Raw genomic sequence first — 19,274 nt, 5'->3', positions numbered from 1 at the left:
TATCACCATCACCCCCCCACCTCCATCCTATCACCATCACCCTCCACCTCCATCCTATTACCATCACCCCCCCACCTCCATCCTATTACCATCACCCCCCATCTCCGTCCTATCACCATCACCCCCCCACCTCCATCCTATCACCATCACCCCCCACCTCCATCCTATCACCATCACCCCCCCACCTCCATCCTATCACCATCACCCCCCACCTCCGTCCTATCACCATCACCCCCCCCACCTCCATCCTATCACCATCACCCCCCCACCTCCATCCTATCACCATCACCCTCCACCTCCATCCTATTACCATCACCCCCCACCTCCGTGCTATCACCATCACCCCCCACCTCCGTCCTATCACCATCACTCCCCCACCTCCATCCTATCACCATCAGCCCTATCTCCATCCTATCACCATCACCCTCCACCTCCATCCTATCACCATCACTCCCCCACCTCCATCCTATCACCATCACCCTCCACCTCCATCCTATCACCATCACCCTCCACCTCCATCCTATCACCATCACTCCCCCACCTCCATCCTATCACCATCACCCTCCACCTCCATCCTATCACCATCACTCCCCACCTCCATCCTATCACCATCACCCTCCACCTCCATCCTATCACCATCACCCTCCACCTCCATCCTATCACCATCACCCTCCACCTCCATCCTATCACCATCACCCTCCACCTCCATCCTATCACCATCACTCCCCCACCTCCATCCTATCACCATCACCCTCCACCTCCATCCTATCACCATCACCCCCCACCTCCATCCTATCACCATCACCCCCCACCTCCATCCTATTACCATCAGCCCTATCTCCATCCTATGACCATCAGCCCCCACCTCCATCCTGTCACCATCCTCTGAACACACTCCAGGGCCAGTACATCCTTCCTGACATATGGGGTCCAGATCTGCGCACAGTTCTCCAAATGTGGCCTGATCAGAGCTTTCTAGAGCCTCAGAAGAACATCCCTGCTTTTATATTCAAGTCCTCTCAAAATAAATGCTATCATTGAATTTGCCTTCCTAACTACTGACTCAACCTGCAAGTTTACCTTGAGACAGTCCTGGACTAGAACACCCAAGTCTCTGCACTTCAGACTTCTGATTCTTTGCTCCATTTAGAAAATGGTCCATGCTTCTTTTTCCCATCAAAGTGCATGACCTCACACTTTCCCACGTTGTACTTCATCTGCTGCTTCCTTGCCCATTCTTCTAAGCTGATTTCTCCTGTAGCTTGTTCCAGTGATTTTTAAAATTTTAATTTCTTTATTTGCTCCCTTCCTGGCATACATGGGTAAATATGCAAATAATCTTCTCAACAAACCTCTAACTAGGTTATGTATTCTTTTACAGCCTTTTAACTTTCAGTGTGCTTTCCTTTACCACTTCAACAAAGCTCACTGGCTTATTCTGTTTTCTTACATCCATTTTCCCAGTACTTTTTCTAAACCATCAACCCTCCAACTTCATGTGACCTACTTTATGACACTGAAAACACATGAGCGTTTTTTATTCTCTTTCTCCTTCATGGGTTTCCTTTTTCCCCTGTAGTAAACTGTCCTTACTATCTTCAATGGGATTTCATTTTTCTTTACTACTTGAGGATTTCTCTTTTCTCCAATTTCCTGACAGATTGAAAGTGATGTCGGAAGCCAGACTTTGATTTATGAGCCAACTCATAACCATTGGCCATTTCTGCTGCTAATCTTGTAGTCTTAACAGTAGAGTAGCTTTATTTCTCGTTTCTACCATATATAGCTGGTACAATAAAAATGAGACCGCGTTCCTCTGGGACCAAGGTGCTATATGAACACACGAGAGTGTAGTCATACACGGGACAGCATAAAGTGCATAGAAAAGTGCAAGACAGCATAGTATTTCCTGACAAGACAAAACGTCAGGCACAGTGGTAGCCAAATTACAATGTAACAATGAATGATCATTAATAAAACATTATTTTAGCAACAATTCAAAAAGTCCTTTTGAAAATTGCAAAGGTAATAGAATGTGATCATACAGTGTTAAAGAGCCTGATGGCTTGGGGGAAAACGTTATTGCATAGTCAGGCTGTGAGAGACCAAATGCTCTGGTATCTTTTGCCAGATGGCAGGAAAGAGAAGAATTTGAATGAAGGATGTGTGGCATCTTCCACAGTGCTCTTTGCCTTGCGGTGTAAATTTCTGTAATGGAGGGAAGAGAGTCCCGGATGATCTTCTCAATTGTTCTCACTATCCGTTGTAGGTTCTTATGATGCTGCAACTATACAGAATGCTAGTGCAGCCACACTTGGAATATTGAGTACAATTCTGGTCCCCATATTTTGGGAAGGATGTGGAAGCATTGGAAAAGGTGCAGAGAAGATTTACCAGGATGTTGCCTGGTCTGGAGACAAGGTCTTATGAGGAAAGGCTGAGTGACTTGGGTCTGTTCTCATTGGAAAGAAGAAGGCTAAGGGGGGATTTGATAGAGACATACAAGATGATCAGAGGATTAGTTAGGGTAGACAGTGAAAGTCTTTTTCATAGGATGATGATGTTAGCTTGTATAAGGGGCCACAACTACAAATTGAGGGGTGATAGATTTAAGACAGATGTCAGAGGCAGGTTCTTTACTCAGAAAGTGGTAAGTACATGGAAAGCCCTACCTGCCAATGTAGTTAACTCAGTCACATTAGGGAGATTTAAACAATCCTTGGATGAGCACATGGCTGATGCTGGGATAGTGTAGGGGGAACGAGCTGAGAATAGTTCACGGGTCAGCTCACCATCGAGGTCCAAAAGGCCTGTTCTGCACTGTATTGTTCTACGTTCTATGAATGTTACTTGCCACTTGTCGGCCCAAGCCGAGATATTGTCCAGATCTTGCTGCATTTGTGTATGGATTGCTTCAGTATCTGAAGGGTTGCGAATGGTGCAGTTACATTTTTGGAGAAAATGCAGAGTCATGGGATTGAGGGTAACTTCGCAGTTTGGATTAGACACTGGCTTTCTGAAAGAAGGCAGTGAGTGGTGGTTGATGGAAAATATTCAGCGTGGAGTCTGGTTACTAGTGGTGTGCCACAAACATCTGGTTTGGGACCACTGCTGTTTGTCATTTTTATAAATGACTTAGATGCAGGCATAGGTGGATGGATTAGTAAATTTGCAGATGACACTAAAGTCGGTGGAGTAGTGGGCATTTTGGAAGAATGTTACAGGTTGCAGGGGGACTTAGATACTGCAGAATTGGGCTGAGAGGTGGCAAATGGAGTTCAATGCAGCTTAATGTGAGGTAATGCACTTTGGGAAGAATAACAGGAAGGCAGAGTACTGGGTCAATGGAAAGATTCTTGGTAGTGTGGATGTGCAGAAGGATGTTGGAGTCCATGTACATAGATCCCTGAAAGTTGCCACCCGAGGTGATAGTGCTGTTAAGAAGGCATAACGGTGTGTTAGGTTTCATTGGTAGAGGGATTGAGTTCCGAAGCCACAATATCATGTTGCAACTATACAAAACGCTAGTGCGGCCCCATTTGGAATATTGTGTACAGTTCTGGTCGCCATATTTCGGGAAGAATGTGGAAGCATTCGAAAAGTTGCAAAGGAGATTTACCAGGATGTTGCCTGGTCTGGAGGGAAGGTCTTATGAGGAAAGGCTGAGAGACTTGGGTGTGTTCTCATTGGAAAGAAAAAGGCTAAGAGGGGATTTGATAGAGATATACATGATGATCATAGGATTAGATAGGGTAGGCAGTGAAATTCTTTTTCCTTGGATGATGACGTCAGCTTGTACGAGAGGGCACTACTACAAATTGAGGGGTGATAGATTTAAGACAGACATCAGAGGCAGGTTCTTTACTCAGAGAGCAGTAAGGGCGTGGAATGCCCTATCTGCTAATGTAGTCAACTCAGCCACATTAGGGAGATTTAAACAATCCTTGGATAAGCACATGGATGATGCTGGGATAGTGTAGGGGGGACGAGCTGAGAATAGTTCACAGGTCAGTGCAACATCGAGGGGCCGAAGGGCCTGTTCTACGCTGTATTGTTCTATGTTCTGAATGGTATGATTTAGTATTTGATGGTTGGCGTAGATGGAGTTGGTCAAAGAGCTTGTATGTGTGCTATATAAAATTATGATAATTCCAGGAAGAGGCTTTTGCAATTCCAGTTTAACAGCTAAAGTCACAGTGATTTAAAACAATATGTTAGATATTTGTGAGAATATTCTGCAAGTGATATTTTGGGGACTTTACCAGGAGTAGTGTTTTGAAATTAGCGACAGGGCCTTTTGGACGCAGTTTTGGTTGTTTTCAATTTTATAAATGAGTGTTTGGGATTTATAATTTTACTGTGTGCTTTAAATCCTTGAGTTTATATTATTTATATTTAGTTTTGTCTACTTTATTTTAGTTTCTTTTCTAATAAACTTCTATTTTGTTGTTGAAGCAAAATTGGCAACTTGGCTTGCTTATGTTTCAGCAAGAGACCTTTTTGCTAAAACCAAAACAAATGAAGTTTTGATCTATCAAGCCATATTCCTGTCTGAGATCTGACTTACCTGGTCGTAATATCTACTAGATTCACAACAAATGGATGCTCATCTGGAATCTTTGCATCCACTGGATTGACAAAGGATTTGTGTCTTTCTTATTACAATAGCAGCTACAGAGTGGTTCTGGGCTTAAATTAGCTGTGTTGTGATGAAGCTTATTGCTTGAAAATTTGAAGTCTGTTAAGACTTCTTTGAAAGTCAAAGATATGGCAATGATTTATTTAAAATCTGAGTAAAGCTAAACTGAGTGATTGAGCTGATGTATTGAAGGTAGACATGAAAGCAGGATCTTATAAGGATGAGATACTTAAGACGATTGTGGCCTATTTAGAATTGGTAGGAAGGAAACTTGAAACTGAGAATGAACTAAGATGGAAATTAACTAAATTAGGAATTAACTAAGATAACTTAGAAATGAAAAAAATGACTTTGAGAAGGATAAATGAAAATACTTGTAGTTGAGAAAAAGATAGAGAGTAATACAAAGAGAGCAGAGAGAAGTGCAAAGGGAGAGGGTCATGTGGTTTGCTGACCTTGGTCTCAGTAGAATATATCCTTTTTTCCTTTTTGTACCTATTTTTTGCATCAGATTTATAAATCTGTCTCCAGTTCACCATAATTAGTACTCTGTTTGTCTTTTGCTCTATTCAATCTCATTGGTTCCCTACTTGCTCCTCTGCTGCCTTTGCCTGCAGCATTAAAAACCACCATCTCAATCTTAACTCTTTTCACAGATACGTTTATTTCAGATTTTTGTCATCTCGAGTATTTTGCTTTTATTCTCTTCTGATTTTGGATTAAGTCCAAAATTAAGGAAATGCCTGCATCAAACTATTTTAATTTGGCATGTCTTTGCACTTTTGTCAGAGATATCAGGGTGCAAATGTCTTATCATACTCCCCCTGTCTAGTCACTACTAGTGGAAATGTATTTTGGAAGAGGCTTCGGTTTTATTTATAATTTGCTTTAGAAAAAGTAATCATTACAACAGGCTAAATCTCTCAAAATACTGTCTAATAATGAATAGTATTTCAGGAAAGAAAATGACAGTCTTCCAAAATGATGGTTGCTAGTTTTGCTTTGGTGAGATTGCTCGTGATTAAATTTGTTTATAATGCTCTCCTGTGAAATAAGGCAGTTTTTCTTTTGTCTCCTTCCCAATTCTCAGATAATGCTATTGCTGTCACTTGTGCAAGAGTTGCAAGTCAGAAGACCTTGAATTTGCATGATTTTAAAAGAGTATGCAATCCCTGTTGCCTCCACAATGTTTACATGAAACAACATCAAGTGAGCCAGTGTAGAACGGGAAGTTACTGTAGTGGTCGTTGTTTGATTTACAAAATAGATGTAACGGGGTTTCCCAGGGTTGGCTTTTCTTTCCTAGACTCGATTCGATACAATTTCAAAATTTGCAGAAGACACAAAACTTAAAAGATTTTGTGAACTGTGAAGAAGACAATGGTAAGCTTTAAAATAAAAGTCATGATTTGGAGATGCGGTGTTGGACTGGGGTGTACAAAGTTAAAAATCACGCAACACCAGCTTATAGTCCAACAGGTTTAATTGGAAGCACACTAGCGTCGTTCCGAAAGCTAGTGTGCTTCCAATTAAACCTGTTGGACTATAACCTGGTGTTGTGTGATTTTTAACTTTAAAATAAAAGACAGACTTGTGGGAAAGAATGCGTGGTAATTGAAATTTAAAACACAAAAGTGTGAAATATTTCTGTTTAGTGAGAAGAATGAGGAGAGGCAATATAGGAGAGAGTATACTTCCAAAGGGATACAGGAGTAGATGATGTGGAGACATATTGAAGGCTGGCGGGTCACGTTGTTGAAGTGCTTCATGAAGCACATGACACCATGGGCTTTATAAGTAGGAGGATAGAGTCTGAGGGCTTTTGCCTGAACATTGACTCTCCTGCACCTCTGATGCTGCCTGACTTCCTGTGCTTTTCCAACATCACACTCTTGATACAAAATCAAGGAGAGTATTATAACTCAACAGGAGTATCGTGTTCACTTCTGTGCATCATATTTTTGGGAAGATGTGAAGACATTTAGAGGGTTCAGAAAAGATTCAGGAGAATGGTACAAGGGTTGAGGACATTACATGGATAGACTGCTGAAGCTGGAGAAGGATGAGATAGAGAGAAAATGTTGCCATTGGTAGAAGATGGAAAACCAGAGGACAGCATTTAAGGTTATTGACACAAGTAGCAAAGGTGACACATTAACATTTTTCTTGTGGATCCTGTGGTTAGGATCTGGATTTAGTGGTTGATAGTATGGTAGAAACAAGTTCATTTGAGGCTTTCAAAGAGGAATTGGTTATCAAATGAAAGATATTGGGAGGGCTACAGAGGGAAAGGCAGCAACATGTGATCAGGTAACCACACTTGCAGAGAGCCAGCATGAATGTGGTGAACTAAATACCCTTTTTTTGTAGTGTAACTATTCTAAGATGTACATTTGAAAGAGACATTTTATTGTCCTACCTGATTCACAGTATTGACGAAGTTTATTTGCATCTTTATTCACAGCAAATGACCAGGCCAACATTTTTTGCTCGGAAGTTTGAATCATCAGTTAACCAGGAGGTGATTGATATATTGGACTCCCACTTGTATGGCAGTTACCCTCCAGGGACACCAGCTCTGAAAGCCTACTGGGAAAATGTCTTTGATCAGATGGATGGGTTGAGCAGCCTCACTGATGTTACAATTACCAGCTACGTGGCTTTCTTCAGGCTTGGCCTGAGCAAAGTGCAGGCATTGCAGCAACCAGGAACAGATGACCGCTGCAGGTATGACAGTAATCATGTCTCATTGGCCAACTGGCACTTGCACATTTAATTTGCTTCAGCTGAGTTAAGAACACTGAAACACACAAAAACAGAAATTGAAGGAGAAACTCAAGCTGGTCTGGCAGCATCTGTGGAGAGAAAAGAGAGTTACTGTTTTGGGTCCAGTTACCCTTTTAAGCGTCTTGAGGCTAGAGCGTAGAGCATACAATTTGTTGTGAAGTATGTTGATACCAGGCATGGGTGTAATATTCAGTAACATTGTGATGGCGTAATGAGAAAGTGAGGCAGAAGATCAAGAGAAGTAGACAGACTACAAGAGTATCAGTAGGTGCATGTCTGACGGATTGTCAGAAATATCGTGAATTTCTTGAAAAGTAGAATAGTGATTTATTGTCACTTGTATTTTTGCAAAAAAAAATACAGTGAAAAGTGTTTAAATTGCCATGCCACCGTGCCTATATTAATAACAAGGCATTGGTTAAAAAGAAAGACAAGGTCCATTTTAGTTCCACTCTATATTCTTTGACCAATAAGGTAGCAGACATTAAGTAAATCAGCAATGAATCGGATTGAGTTAATGGTCTAATGATACATAAATATTTATTTAATAAATGTTAAAGCTTCTTAACTAATAAGTCCCAGTATTTTTCCTGACCACGGATATCAGATTAATGCACCCATAATTCCTTGTTTACTTTTTTCTGACAAATTGTGCTATAGAGAATAAATACTGGAAAAGTGGGTGTTAAAGTTATATTGAAGGCATGAGGAATTGAGCCGTGAATGAGTTTAAGGGGATGAGGATCTGGGGCCCCAACGACCATATACTGGTACAATATTCTCGTGAACCAACCTGCTTCTGTTGCCCCCTGATCATGCATCTGTGGGCAGCGTTCCCAATTCTAGCCCAGCTCTGATTCCTGGATACCAAATTTTAGAAAGATTTTGCTGACTTAGAACTCAGAAATGTGCAGTTTGAACTGCCCAACTCATGGTTCCGGTCTCCAAGGGGAAAATGTAGCCTTTATTTGTTCAACATTTCTGTTATTGTATCATTTCTCATGACGGTTTCTCCTGTCTTTGTCTCTAATGGGCCAGTGCTAACTGTATAGTTTTTCTGCTTTTTAAATGGTTGTAAAGATTTGAGGGAATGCCTGGTGGTGCATCACTGCCTCTTAACTAGAAGTTTGAATTTGAGTCTCATCCCAGAGCTTGATTATACACTCATGTTGACAGACATGTCAATGACAGGCAATAAGGGACCTCTACCATCACCACACATAGCACTGGCTACAGCATGCTTATAACTGAGCATGTTGCCACTGCAAGACCCTGGGTAAACTACAGTGTGCCACCAAAGACACTTTGAGAAGGATGCATCATCTATGGATGCTCATCAGCAGCACGGTGGCTCAGTGGTTAGTACTGCTGCCTCACAGCACCAGGGACCCAAGTTCACTTCCAGCCTTGGGTGACTGTCAGTGTGGAGTTTGCACATCCTGCCCATTTCAGCGTGGATTTCCTCTGGGTGCTCCAGGTTCCTCCCACATGTGCAGGTTAGGTGAATTGGTCATGTTAAATTGTCCATAATGTTCAGGGATGTGTAGTTAGGTGCACTGGGGGTAAAAATGTTGAGCAGTAGGGGAATGGGTGGGTTTCTCACCGGAGAGTTGGTGTTGGCTTTTTGGGCCTCATGGCCTGTTCCCCTGTAGGATTCTGTGATTCTATGAACTAAGGAACTTAAGGATGTTGTTGAGTTGAAAAATATGCACATAGATTTATGAAGGTTAGTGGCAGGCCAATAGATTGGGAAATTTATGGAAACCATCCAAAGGTGACTTCAGCGAAAATGAAAAGGCAAGAGTTACAGAGAAAACCACATTAAATACAGAACATGGCAGTAAAAGTGTCTACAAGTATGCAAAAAGGAAAAGAGGAGCTAAAATACACCTTGTGATCACAACTCCTTAGGTTTTAAAATTGCTACGAATAAGGATAAGTCAGCCCCTTGTGGGAATGTACTAAATTGGAGGAGAGGAAATTACTAGGAGCAAGTGAGGACTGCAGATGCTGGAGATCAGAGCTTAAAAATGTGTTGCTGGAAAAGCGCAGCAGGTCAGGCAGCATCAAAGGAACAGAAGAATTGACGTTTTGGGCATATTACATCAGTATTAGGCAGGAGCTTGGGATTGTTAACTGGAGGAGCTGTTATTAGGCAAATCCACATTCAACATGTGGGAATTGCTTAAAGATTTGCTGAGGAGAGTTCAGGACTGATATGTTTCAGTAAGGAAGAAGGACAAGGATGGCAAGGTAAGGGATCCTTGGATAATGAGGGAGGTTGTGAATGTAGTCAAAAGGGAAAAAGAAGCAGAAATAAGATTAGATTAGATTACTTACAGTGTGGAAACAGGCCCTTCGGCCCAACAAGTCCACTTCGACCCGCCGAAGCACAACCCACGCATTCCCCTACATTTACCCAACACTACGGGCAATTTAGCATGGCCAATTCACCTGACCTGCACATCTTTGGACTGTGGGAGGAAACCGGAGCACCCGGAGGAAACCCACGCAGACACGGGGAGAATGTGCAAACTCCACACAGTCGCCTGAGTTGGGAATTGTACCTGGGTCTCTGGCGCTGTGAGGCAGCAGTGCTAACCACTGTGCCGCCCACATAAGGTTTAGGAACTAAACTCAGGCAGAGCCCGTGAGGCATACAAAGAAAGCAGGAAAGAACTCAAGCAGGGAATTAGAAGAGCAAGAAGTGGCCATGAAATGATTTTGGCAAGTATAGTTAAAGAGAATTCCAAGGCATACGTTCTTTGCATACATTTAAAATCTAAGAGGATAACTAGGGAGAAGCTAAGACCACTTAAAGATAAACTTGTGCTTGGAGGCAGAGGATGTGGGCAAGACCCTAAGTGAGTCCAGCCAGGAGAAGGATATAGAGGATAGTGAGATTTGTTTGGAGCACGCTAATATGCTGGGGCACTTTCAGTTCAAAAAAGAAGTGGTGTTTGGTGCCTTGAACAACATAAAGGTGGATAAGTCCCAAGGACCCAATGGTATCTACCCCAAGTTATTGAGAGAGGCAAGAGAGATTGCTAGGGCCTTGACTAAGGTCTTTGTATCCTCACTAGCCACTAGAAAGGTTCCACATGACTAGCAAGTAACTAATACTGTTCTTCTGTTTAAGAAGGGAAATAGGTACAGTCCAGGAAACTGTAGACCGGTAAGTCTCACGTTGGTTGTTGAGAAGCTATTGGAGAGAATTCTTAGCGTTTGGGTTTTTGCGCATTTGGAAAAGCGTGGCTTAATTAGGGACAGTCAGCGTGGCTTTGTGAAGAGGTGGTCATGTCTAACTAACTTGATTCGATTTTTCGAGGAGATGACAAAGCCGATTGATGCGGGTAGAGCAGTGGATCTAGACATGCAGGTCCACAGCTCCCTAAAAGTGGCAACTCAGGTGACCAAGGTAATTAAGAAGTATTACGAAGTTGAAAGCATGTATGTTCACTTTAAAATGGAGAGTGCTTTCTGAAGATTCTGAGAGTGCTTTCTGAAGTAAACTTAAAGTGCAAGCTCAGCTGCCCGCATGGAAAGGCTAGGAGACGAGCTATTCAAAAATAGATACATGTAACAGTTAGCTGAGTTTTGGTTGCAGTTTTGACAGCAATTCAAATTTAACCAATTACTTCAAATTATGCCCAGGATACTAAAACCCAGTTGAGTTTGAATTTATTGTTTTGACAACATCGGACCAATGGGAAGGGACGATGTTGGGGGTATAAAAATGCAGGCATTTTGAAAATTTATCCAAGCAACTGCCACTGAACAGCAGAACGACTGCTGTAGTGCTGGAGAGCCAACTGCCCATCTAACAGCTTGCTCTCAAAGAAATTAGAAGACACTATTTATCAAGAAGTACCTAATCCCGTAAAAGCAGTAAAAAGTAAGAAGGTGACCCAGGGAGATCAGCAGACAGAAGCTTGAAGACAGCAAAGAGGACAAAGACTGTGTCGACTTGAGATTAAGTTAATGTAGTATTTAATAATTGTGTTATTGGAACAACATGTTAATAAGATTATGTTCATTTAAGGGAACGAGTGTTCAGTTTGTAAGTAGTTCTGTTTAGTTAATTGTTATTTTTCCTTAAAAATGGAAGTTAAGAGTTCTCTTTCACTCACTCACAATTTTAAGAGATTACGAGGTGAGGTGAGCTTTTCTGGGTGTTTGGTTTGAATTAACAGAGGGGTTCGACCTCTGTCATAACAGAAGGCATATGGAATGCTTGCCTTCATTGGCCTGGGCATGGAACACAAGAGTTGGTAAACCATGTTGCAGCTATATAAAAGCCTTGTTAGGTTTTGGGATATTGTGTGCAGTTTTGGTCGTCACACTACCAGAAGGATGCGGAATCTTTGGAGAGAGTGCAGAGAAGGTTCACCAGGAAGTTACCTGGTCTCGAGGTTATTGGCTATGAGGAAAGGTTAAAAAGACTGGAATTATTTTCATCAGAAAGACAGCAGCTGAGAGATCTACAAAATTGTGGGAGGCATAGATAGTGTAGATATTCAGAGGCATTTTCCCAGGGTTGAAGTTTCAATGACAAGAGGGCACAGGTTCAGGGTGAGAGGAGGAAGAATTAAGGGAGATGTGCGAGGGAGGTTTTTCGAGAAACAATAGGTGCAGGAATAGGCCATTCTATCCTTTGAGCCTGCACCACCTTTCAATATGATCATGGCTGATCATCCTTAATCAGTATCCTGTTCCTGCCTTATCTCCATAACCCTTGATTCCACTATCCTTGAGAGCTCTATCCAACTCTTTCTTAAATGAATGCGGAGACTGGGCCTCCATTGCCCTCTGGGGCAGAGCATTCCACACAGCCACCACTCTCTGGGTGAAGAAGTTTCTCCTCATCTCTGTCCTAAATCGTCTACCCCGTATTTTTAAGCTGTGTCCTCCCATGTTTCCTGCCTCCAGAGTGTCCAATCCTTTAATAATCTTATATGTTTCAATCAGATCCCCTCTCAGTCTCCTAAACTCAAGCCCAGTTGCTCCAGTCTTTCAGCCATTCCAGGAATTGACCTCGTGAACCTACACTGCACTCCCTCAATAACCAGAATGTCTTTCCTCAAATTTGGAGACCAGAACTGCACACAGTACTCCAGGTGTGGTCTCACCAGGCCCCTGTACAGCTGCAGAAGCACCTCTTTGCTTCTATACTCAATTCCTCTTGTTATGAAGGCCAGCATGCTATTAGCCGCCTTCACTACCTGCTGTACCTGCATGCTTACCTTCATTGACTGGTGTACAAGAACTGCCCCTTTACCTAAATTGATTCCATTTAGGTAGTAATCTGCCTTCCTGTTCTTGCCACCAAAGTGGGTAACCATACATTTATCCACATTAAACTGCATCTGCCATGCATCTGACCACTCACCTAACCTGTCCAGGTCACCCTGTAATCTCCTAACATCCTCCTCACATTTCACCCTGCCACCCAGCTTAGTATCATCAGCAAATTTGTTAATGTTATTACTAATACCATCTTCTATATCATTAATATATATTGTTAAAAAGCTGCGGTCCCAGCACTGATCCCTGCGGTACCCACTGGTCACTGCCTGCCATTCCAAAATGGAGCCGTTTATCACTACTCTTTGTTTCCTGTCAACCAACCAACTTTCAATCCAAGTTAGTACTTTGCCCCCAATACCATGCGCCCTAATTTTGCTCACTAACCTCCTATGTGGGACTTTATCAAAAGCTTTCTGAAAGTCCAGGTACACTACATCTACTGAATCTCCCTCATCCATCTTCAGAGTTACCTCCTCAAAAAATTCCAGAAGATTAGTCAAGCATGATCTCCCCTTCATAAATCCATGCTGACTCTGACCTATTCTGTTACTACTATCCAGATGTGTCGTAATTTCATCCTTTACAATGGACTCCAGCATTTTTCCCACCACTGAGGTCAGACTAACTGGTCTGTAATTTCCTGCTTTCTCTCTCCCACCTTTCTTAAAACGTGGTACAACATTAGCCACCCTCCAATCCGCAGGAACTGATCCCGAATCTATCGAACTCTGGAAAATAATCACCAACGCATTTCTCGAGCCACCTCCTTCAGTACCCTGAGATGTAGACCATCAGGCCCCTTCAGACCTAACAGTCTCTCCAACACTGACTCCTGGCAAATATAAATTCCCTTCAGTTCAGGTCCCTCAGCCACTGTTACCTCAGGGAGATTGCTTGTGTCTTCCCCAGTGAACACAGATCTGAAGTACCAATTCAATTCTTCTGTCATTTCTTTGTTCCCCATAATATATTCCCCTGTTTCTGTCTTCAAGGGCCCAATTTTGGTTTTAGCCATTTTTTTGCCTTTCACATACCTAAAAAAGCTTTCACTATCCTCCTTTATATTTTTGGTCAGTTTACCTTCGTACCTCATTTTTTTCTGTGTATTTCCTTCTTAGTAATCCTCTGTTGTTCTTTAAAAGTTTGCCAGTCCTCCGTTTTCCCACTCATTTTTGCTATGTTATACTTTTTCTCTTTTAACTTTATATGTTTCTTGACTCCCTCGTCAGCCATGGCCACCCATGCCTCCTCCTGGGATCTTTCTTCCTTTTTGGAATGAACTGATCCTGCATCTTCTGCATTATACACAGAAATATCTGCCATTGTTCCTCCAATGTCATCCCTGCTAAGGTATTGCACCATTGAACTTTGGCCATCTCCTCCCTCATAGCTCCATAGTTCCCTTTATTCAATAGAAATGTTGTCATTTCCGATTGTACCCTCTCCCTCTCAAATTGCAGATTGAAGCTTATTGTATTATGGTCACTACTTCCCAATGGCTCCTTCACTTCGAGGTCCCTGATCAATTCTGGTTCATTGCACAATACCAGATCCAGAATTGCCTTCTCCCTGGTCGGCTCTATCTCCAGCTGCTCTAAGAATCCATCTCTGAGGCACTCCACAAAGTCTCTTTCTTGAGGTCCAATACCGTCCTGATTCTCCCAGTTTACCTGCATGTTGAAATCCCCCATAACAACTCTCGTAACATCTTTGCGACAGGCCAATTCAACTTACATTCGACATCCAGACTACTGTTTGGGGGCCTGTAGATAACTCCCAAGAGGGTCTTTTTCCCCTTAGAATTTCTCAGCTCTATCCATACTGACTCTACATCCCCTGATTCCCGGTCCCCCCGCAGAGAGTAGTAGGAGCCTGGAATGCACTGCTAGAAGAGGGGGTGGAAGCAGGCACATTAGTGACATTTAGAAGGCATCTTGATAGTTGCATGAATAGGGAGGGATATGGACCGAATAAGGGCAGAAGGTTTTTTTTTAGTTAGGGCATGACGATTAGTACAGGCTTGGGGGCCAAAGGACCTGTTCCTGTGCTTCTCTTTTGTTCTTTGGATGTTAACTACATGGAGTTTAGTAAGGCTTTTGGCGAAGTCCTTCATGATAGTCTAATCCAGAAGATTATAATGCATGGAATCCATGGTGATTTGGCTGCGTAGATTCAGAATTGGCTTACCCAATAGAAGACAGAGGGTAGTGGTGGAAGGGTGTTTTTCAGGCTGGAGGTCTGTGGGAAGCTAGGGAAGTGATTGCTGGGCCCCTTGCTAAGGTATTTGTATCATTAGTAGTCACAGGTGAGGGGCCGGAAGACTGGAGGTTGGCTAACGTGGTGTCATTATTTAGAAAAAGTGGTAAGGACAAGCCAGGGAACTATAAACTGGTGAGACTTACGTCAATGGTGGACAGGGTGTTGGAGGGAATCCTGAGGGAAAGGACGTACATGTATTTGGAAAGACAAGGACTGATAAGGGATAATCAACATGGCTTTGTGCATGGGAAATCATGACAGAGCGGTTGACGTGATCTATGTGGACTTCATTAAGGCATTCGACAAGGTTCTCCATGGGAGAATGGTTAGCAAGGTTAGATCTCATGGAATACAGGGAGAAATAGCCATTTGGACACAGATCTGGCTTGAAGGTAGAAGTGATGGTGGAAGGCTGCTTTTCAGCCTGGAGGCCTTTGATCAGTAGTGCTGGGTCCACTGTTTTTCATCATTTATATAAGTAATTTGGATGTGAGCAGAAGAGATATAGTTAGTAAGTTTGCAGATGACACCAAAATCGGAAGTGTAATTGACAGCGAAGAAAGTTACCACAGATGGGCCAATGGACTGAGGAGTGGCAGGTGGAGTTTAATGTAGACAAATGTGAGGTGCTGCATTTTGGGAGAGCAAATCTTACCAGGACTTATACACTTAATGGTAAGTCCTAGGGAGTGTTGCTGAACAAAGAGACCTTGGAGTGCAGGTTCATAGCTCCTTGAAAGTAGAGTGGCAGGTACAGAGGATAGTGAAGAAGGCATTTGGTATGCTTTGCTTTATTGGTCCAAGTATTGCGTACGGGAGTTAGGAGGTCATGTTGCGGCTATACAGGATATTGGTTAGGCCACTTTTGGAATATTGCATGTAATTCTGGTCTCCTTCCTATTGGAAGGATGTTGTGAAACTTGAAAGGGTTCAAAAAAGATTTACAGGGCTGTTGCCAGGGTTGGAGGATTTGAGCTATAGGGAGAGGCTGAACAGGCTGCGGCTGTTTTCCCTGGAGCGTCGGAAATTGAGGGGTGACCTTATAGAGGTTTGCAAATTATGAGAGGCATGGATAGGATAAATAGACAAAGTCTTTTCCCTGTAACAACTGTAACATAACACCTATACTTAGTGTCTCGCGTGGTGAAGGCCAGCATGCTAAATGCTTTCTTCACCACCCTGTCCATCTGTGTCGCCTCTTTCAAAGAACTATACTCTTGTATTCCTAGGTCTCTCTGTTCCCCAACACTCATCAGGATGTTACCATTTACTGTGTAAGTCCTACCTTGTTTTGACTTTCTAAATTGCAATACCTCACACTTATCTATATTAAATTGCATTTGCCAATCCTCAGCCCACTTCCCCATCTGATCAAGATCCATCTGTAATTTTTAATAACTTCCTTGCTATCAACAATACTTTCTAATTTTATATTATCTGCAAACTTAGTAATTATGCCTTGTACATTCACATCCAGGTCATTCATATAGATTAGATTAGATTCCCTACAGTGTGGAAACAGGCCCTTCGGCCCAACAAGTCCACACCGACCCTTCCGAAGAGTAATCCACCCAGACCCATTTCCCTCTGACTATGGGCAATTTAGCATGGCCAATTCACCTGACCTGCACATCTTTGGACTGTGGGAAGAAACTGAAGCACCTGGAGGAAACCCACACAGACACTGGGAGAATGTGCAAACTCCAGGTTCCATCACCGACTAGTCACAGGCCTCCATTCTGAGAAACAACCTTCAATCACTACCCTCTGCATCCTACCATTGATTGAACTTTGAATCCAGTTAGGTGGCTCATCCTGGATCCCATGCAACATAACCTTCATGACAACACTGCCGTGCGGGACTTTTTCAAAGGTCTTATTAAAGTTGATATAGGCAACATTCACTGCCCTACCAACATCTTATCCTCTTGGTTTGTTTTTTGAAAAACTCTAAAAGATCTGTCAGACATGACTTCCCCCAGACTAATCCATGCTGATTATCCCTAATCAGGCCTTGACTATCCAAATGTTAGTTGATCCTATCCCTCAGTATCCTTTCCAACAACTTGCCTCCTGTTGATGTCCAGCTCACTGGCCTGCAGTTCTCTGGCTTGTCTTTGCTACCTTTCTTAAACAATGGAACATAAGCCACTATCAAGTCTTCCAGAACTCCTCCAGTGGCTAAAGATGAGGCAAAAATCTCTGCAAGGGCCTCTGCAATTCCGTCACCTCCCACAGCATCCCAGAATGGACTTGATCAGCCCAGGGAATTTATCCACTTTAAGGGCTTAAAGGCTGTGAACACCTCCTCTCTGGTGATATGTTTGCAATCCAAACTGTCTCCACTTGTTTCCCTCATTGCCTTAGCATCCATGATTTTCTCCTCGGTTAACACCAAAGAGAATTACTCATTAAAATTCTCCCCTATCTCCTGTGCATCCACACATAGATGACCATGCTAATCTTTAAGGGGACCTATTCCTTCCCTAGCCACCCTTTTACTCTTACTGAGTATAGCTATGGAACTTCTTGGGATTATCTTTAACCTTCCCTGCTGGGTCCATTTCATACCCTTTATTTGCTCTTCTGATTTCCCTCTTAAGTCTGCTCCTACACATTTTGTGGTCATCTAGAAATTCACTTGAGCCTGATAGCTTAAACCTAATGTATGCCTTCTTCTGGGTCAACTCAGATACCAGACTTGCATAACATCTGTAGGGTTCACAACAAATAGAAGCTCATCTGGAATCTTTGAATCCCCTGGATTCACAAAGGATCTGTATCTTTCTTGTTAAAGAAATGGTTACAGTGTAGGTCTGGGCTTAAAGTTTATTGCACAAAATTTGACAGTAGCTTTGGACACTATTAAGAGTTTTCTGATAGTGGAAAATATAATAGTGAATCATTTAAAATCTTGAATCAAAGCTAAACTGAAGGATTGAACACATACATTATAGTAGATGTAAAAGCTTTTTAGGCAGTGTCCTCATGGTATTATTGCTGAACAGTTAATCTAAAGACCCAGGCAATATTCTGGGGAACAGGATTCGAATCCTGCCATTGCAAACGATGGAATTTGAATTCAGTAAGTATCTGGAATTAAGAGTCTAATGATGACTATGAGTCCATTGTCAATTGTCAGAAAAACCCATCTGGTTCACTAATGTCCTTTAACGAAGGAAACTGCCATCCTTACCTGGTCTGGCCTATATATAATTCCAGATCCACAGCAATGTGATTGACTCTTAACTGCCCTCTGGGCAATTAGGGATGGGCAATAAAGGCTGGCCTAACCAGCAGTGCCCCCATTCCATGAATGACTCAAAAAAGGCAGGATCTCATATAGATAAGATACTTCAAATGAGTGTAACCTATTTAGAATTGATAGGAAGGAAACCTGAAATTCAGATATCACAACTGAAATTAGCTAAGATGCAGTTAGAAATGAAAAAAATATGACAAGAGAAAGGTAAATGAAAAGACTTGAAATTGAGAGAAAAGGAAAACAGAGTAATGAAAAAAGAGTAGAGAGAAGTGTGAAGGAGGATGGAATTAAGAAGACCTGAAGTCCAAAGGGTATAGCAACTGAGTTAGTCAAAAAAAAACTAGAATGCAGAAGAAAGTAGCAGTTTGAATAATGATTATGATGTAAATAAGGGATTTGATTTACCCAAGAATCTTCGCTTAAATTTAATGAGGATGGAGTCAATAAGTATTTTACCTCATTTGAGAAGGCCGTTGTGCAGATGGAGTGGCAAAAACAGGGTTTTATTGGTGCAGAGTGTTTTGAGAGGTACAGCTATGACAGTGTATGCCAGCTTGTCAGAAGAACAATCTTCAGTGTACAAAACTGTCAAAGGGGCAATACACAAGGCTTATGAACTTTGCTGGAAGTTTTATAGTTGAAATGTAGGATGACAAGAAAGAAAATGAATCAGACACTTGTGGATATTTCAGTGGAAAAAGGAAAGATATGGAATCAGTGGTTAGGATCACTTAAAGTCAGAGGTAATGTTTAAAGGGAAATTATGGTTATGGAAGAATTTAGAGATAGCAATTTCGCAAATTAGAACAAAACCTTATTCAGATGAGCCTCGGGTATTCAAGATCAGAAAATTAGCAGTTTTGGCAGATACCTATGATATTTCCTATAGACAGTTACAAGTGGGAAAGCAGACATATGAAAATCGTCAAGTGAGTTGGAAGCACAGAAAGTCTACAGATAGATGACGTATTAGTTTTAGAGAACCATCAGAAGAATATCAAAGAACGAAGAAAATCT

General features: G+C 42.1%; 1 protein-coding gene across 4 annotated transcripts in view; it reads left to right on the top strand.

The window, feature by feature from the left end:
- LOC140463807 (xylosyltransferase 2-like) overlaps positions 1-19,274 on the top strand; it is a 170,527-nt gene that overhangs the window by 110,773 nt on the left and 40,480 nt on the right. For all 4 annotated transcript variants that reach the window (XM_072558148.1, XM_072558146.1, XM_072558147.1 and 1 more), the window contains exon 8: positions 7,104-7,366. In XM_072558148.1, the coding sequence (XP_072414249.1) occupies positions 7,104-7,366 (263 nt within the window). The remainder of the gene's footprint in view (positions 1-7,103; positions 7,367-19,274) is intronic.

Source organism: Chiloscyllium punctatum, chromosome 39, assembly GCF_047496795.1.
Source record: "Chiloscyllium punctatum isolate Juve2018m chromosome 39, sChiPun1.3, whole genome shotgun sequence".
Classification (NCBI taxonomy): Eukaryota; Metazoa; Chordata; class Chondrichthyes; order Orectolobiformes; family Hemiscylliidae; genus Chiloscyllium; species Chiloscyllium punctatum.
Note: the sequence above shows the minus strand (reverse complement) of the source record. Positions and strands in the feature narration are given on the sequence as shown.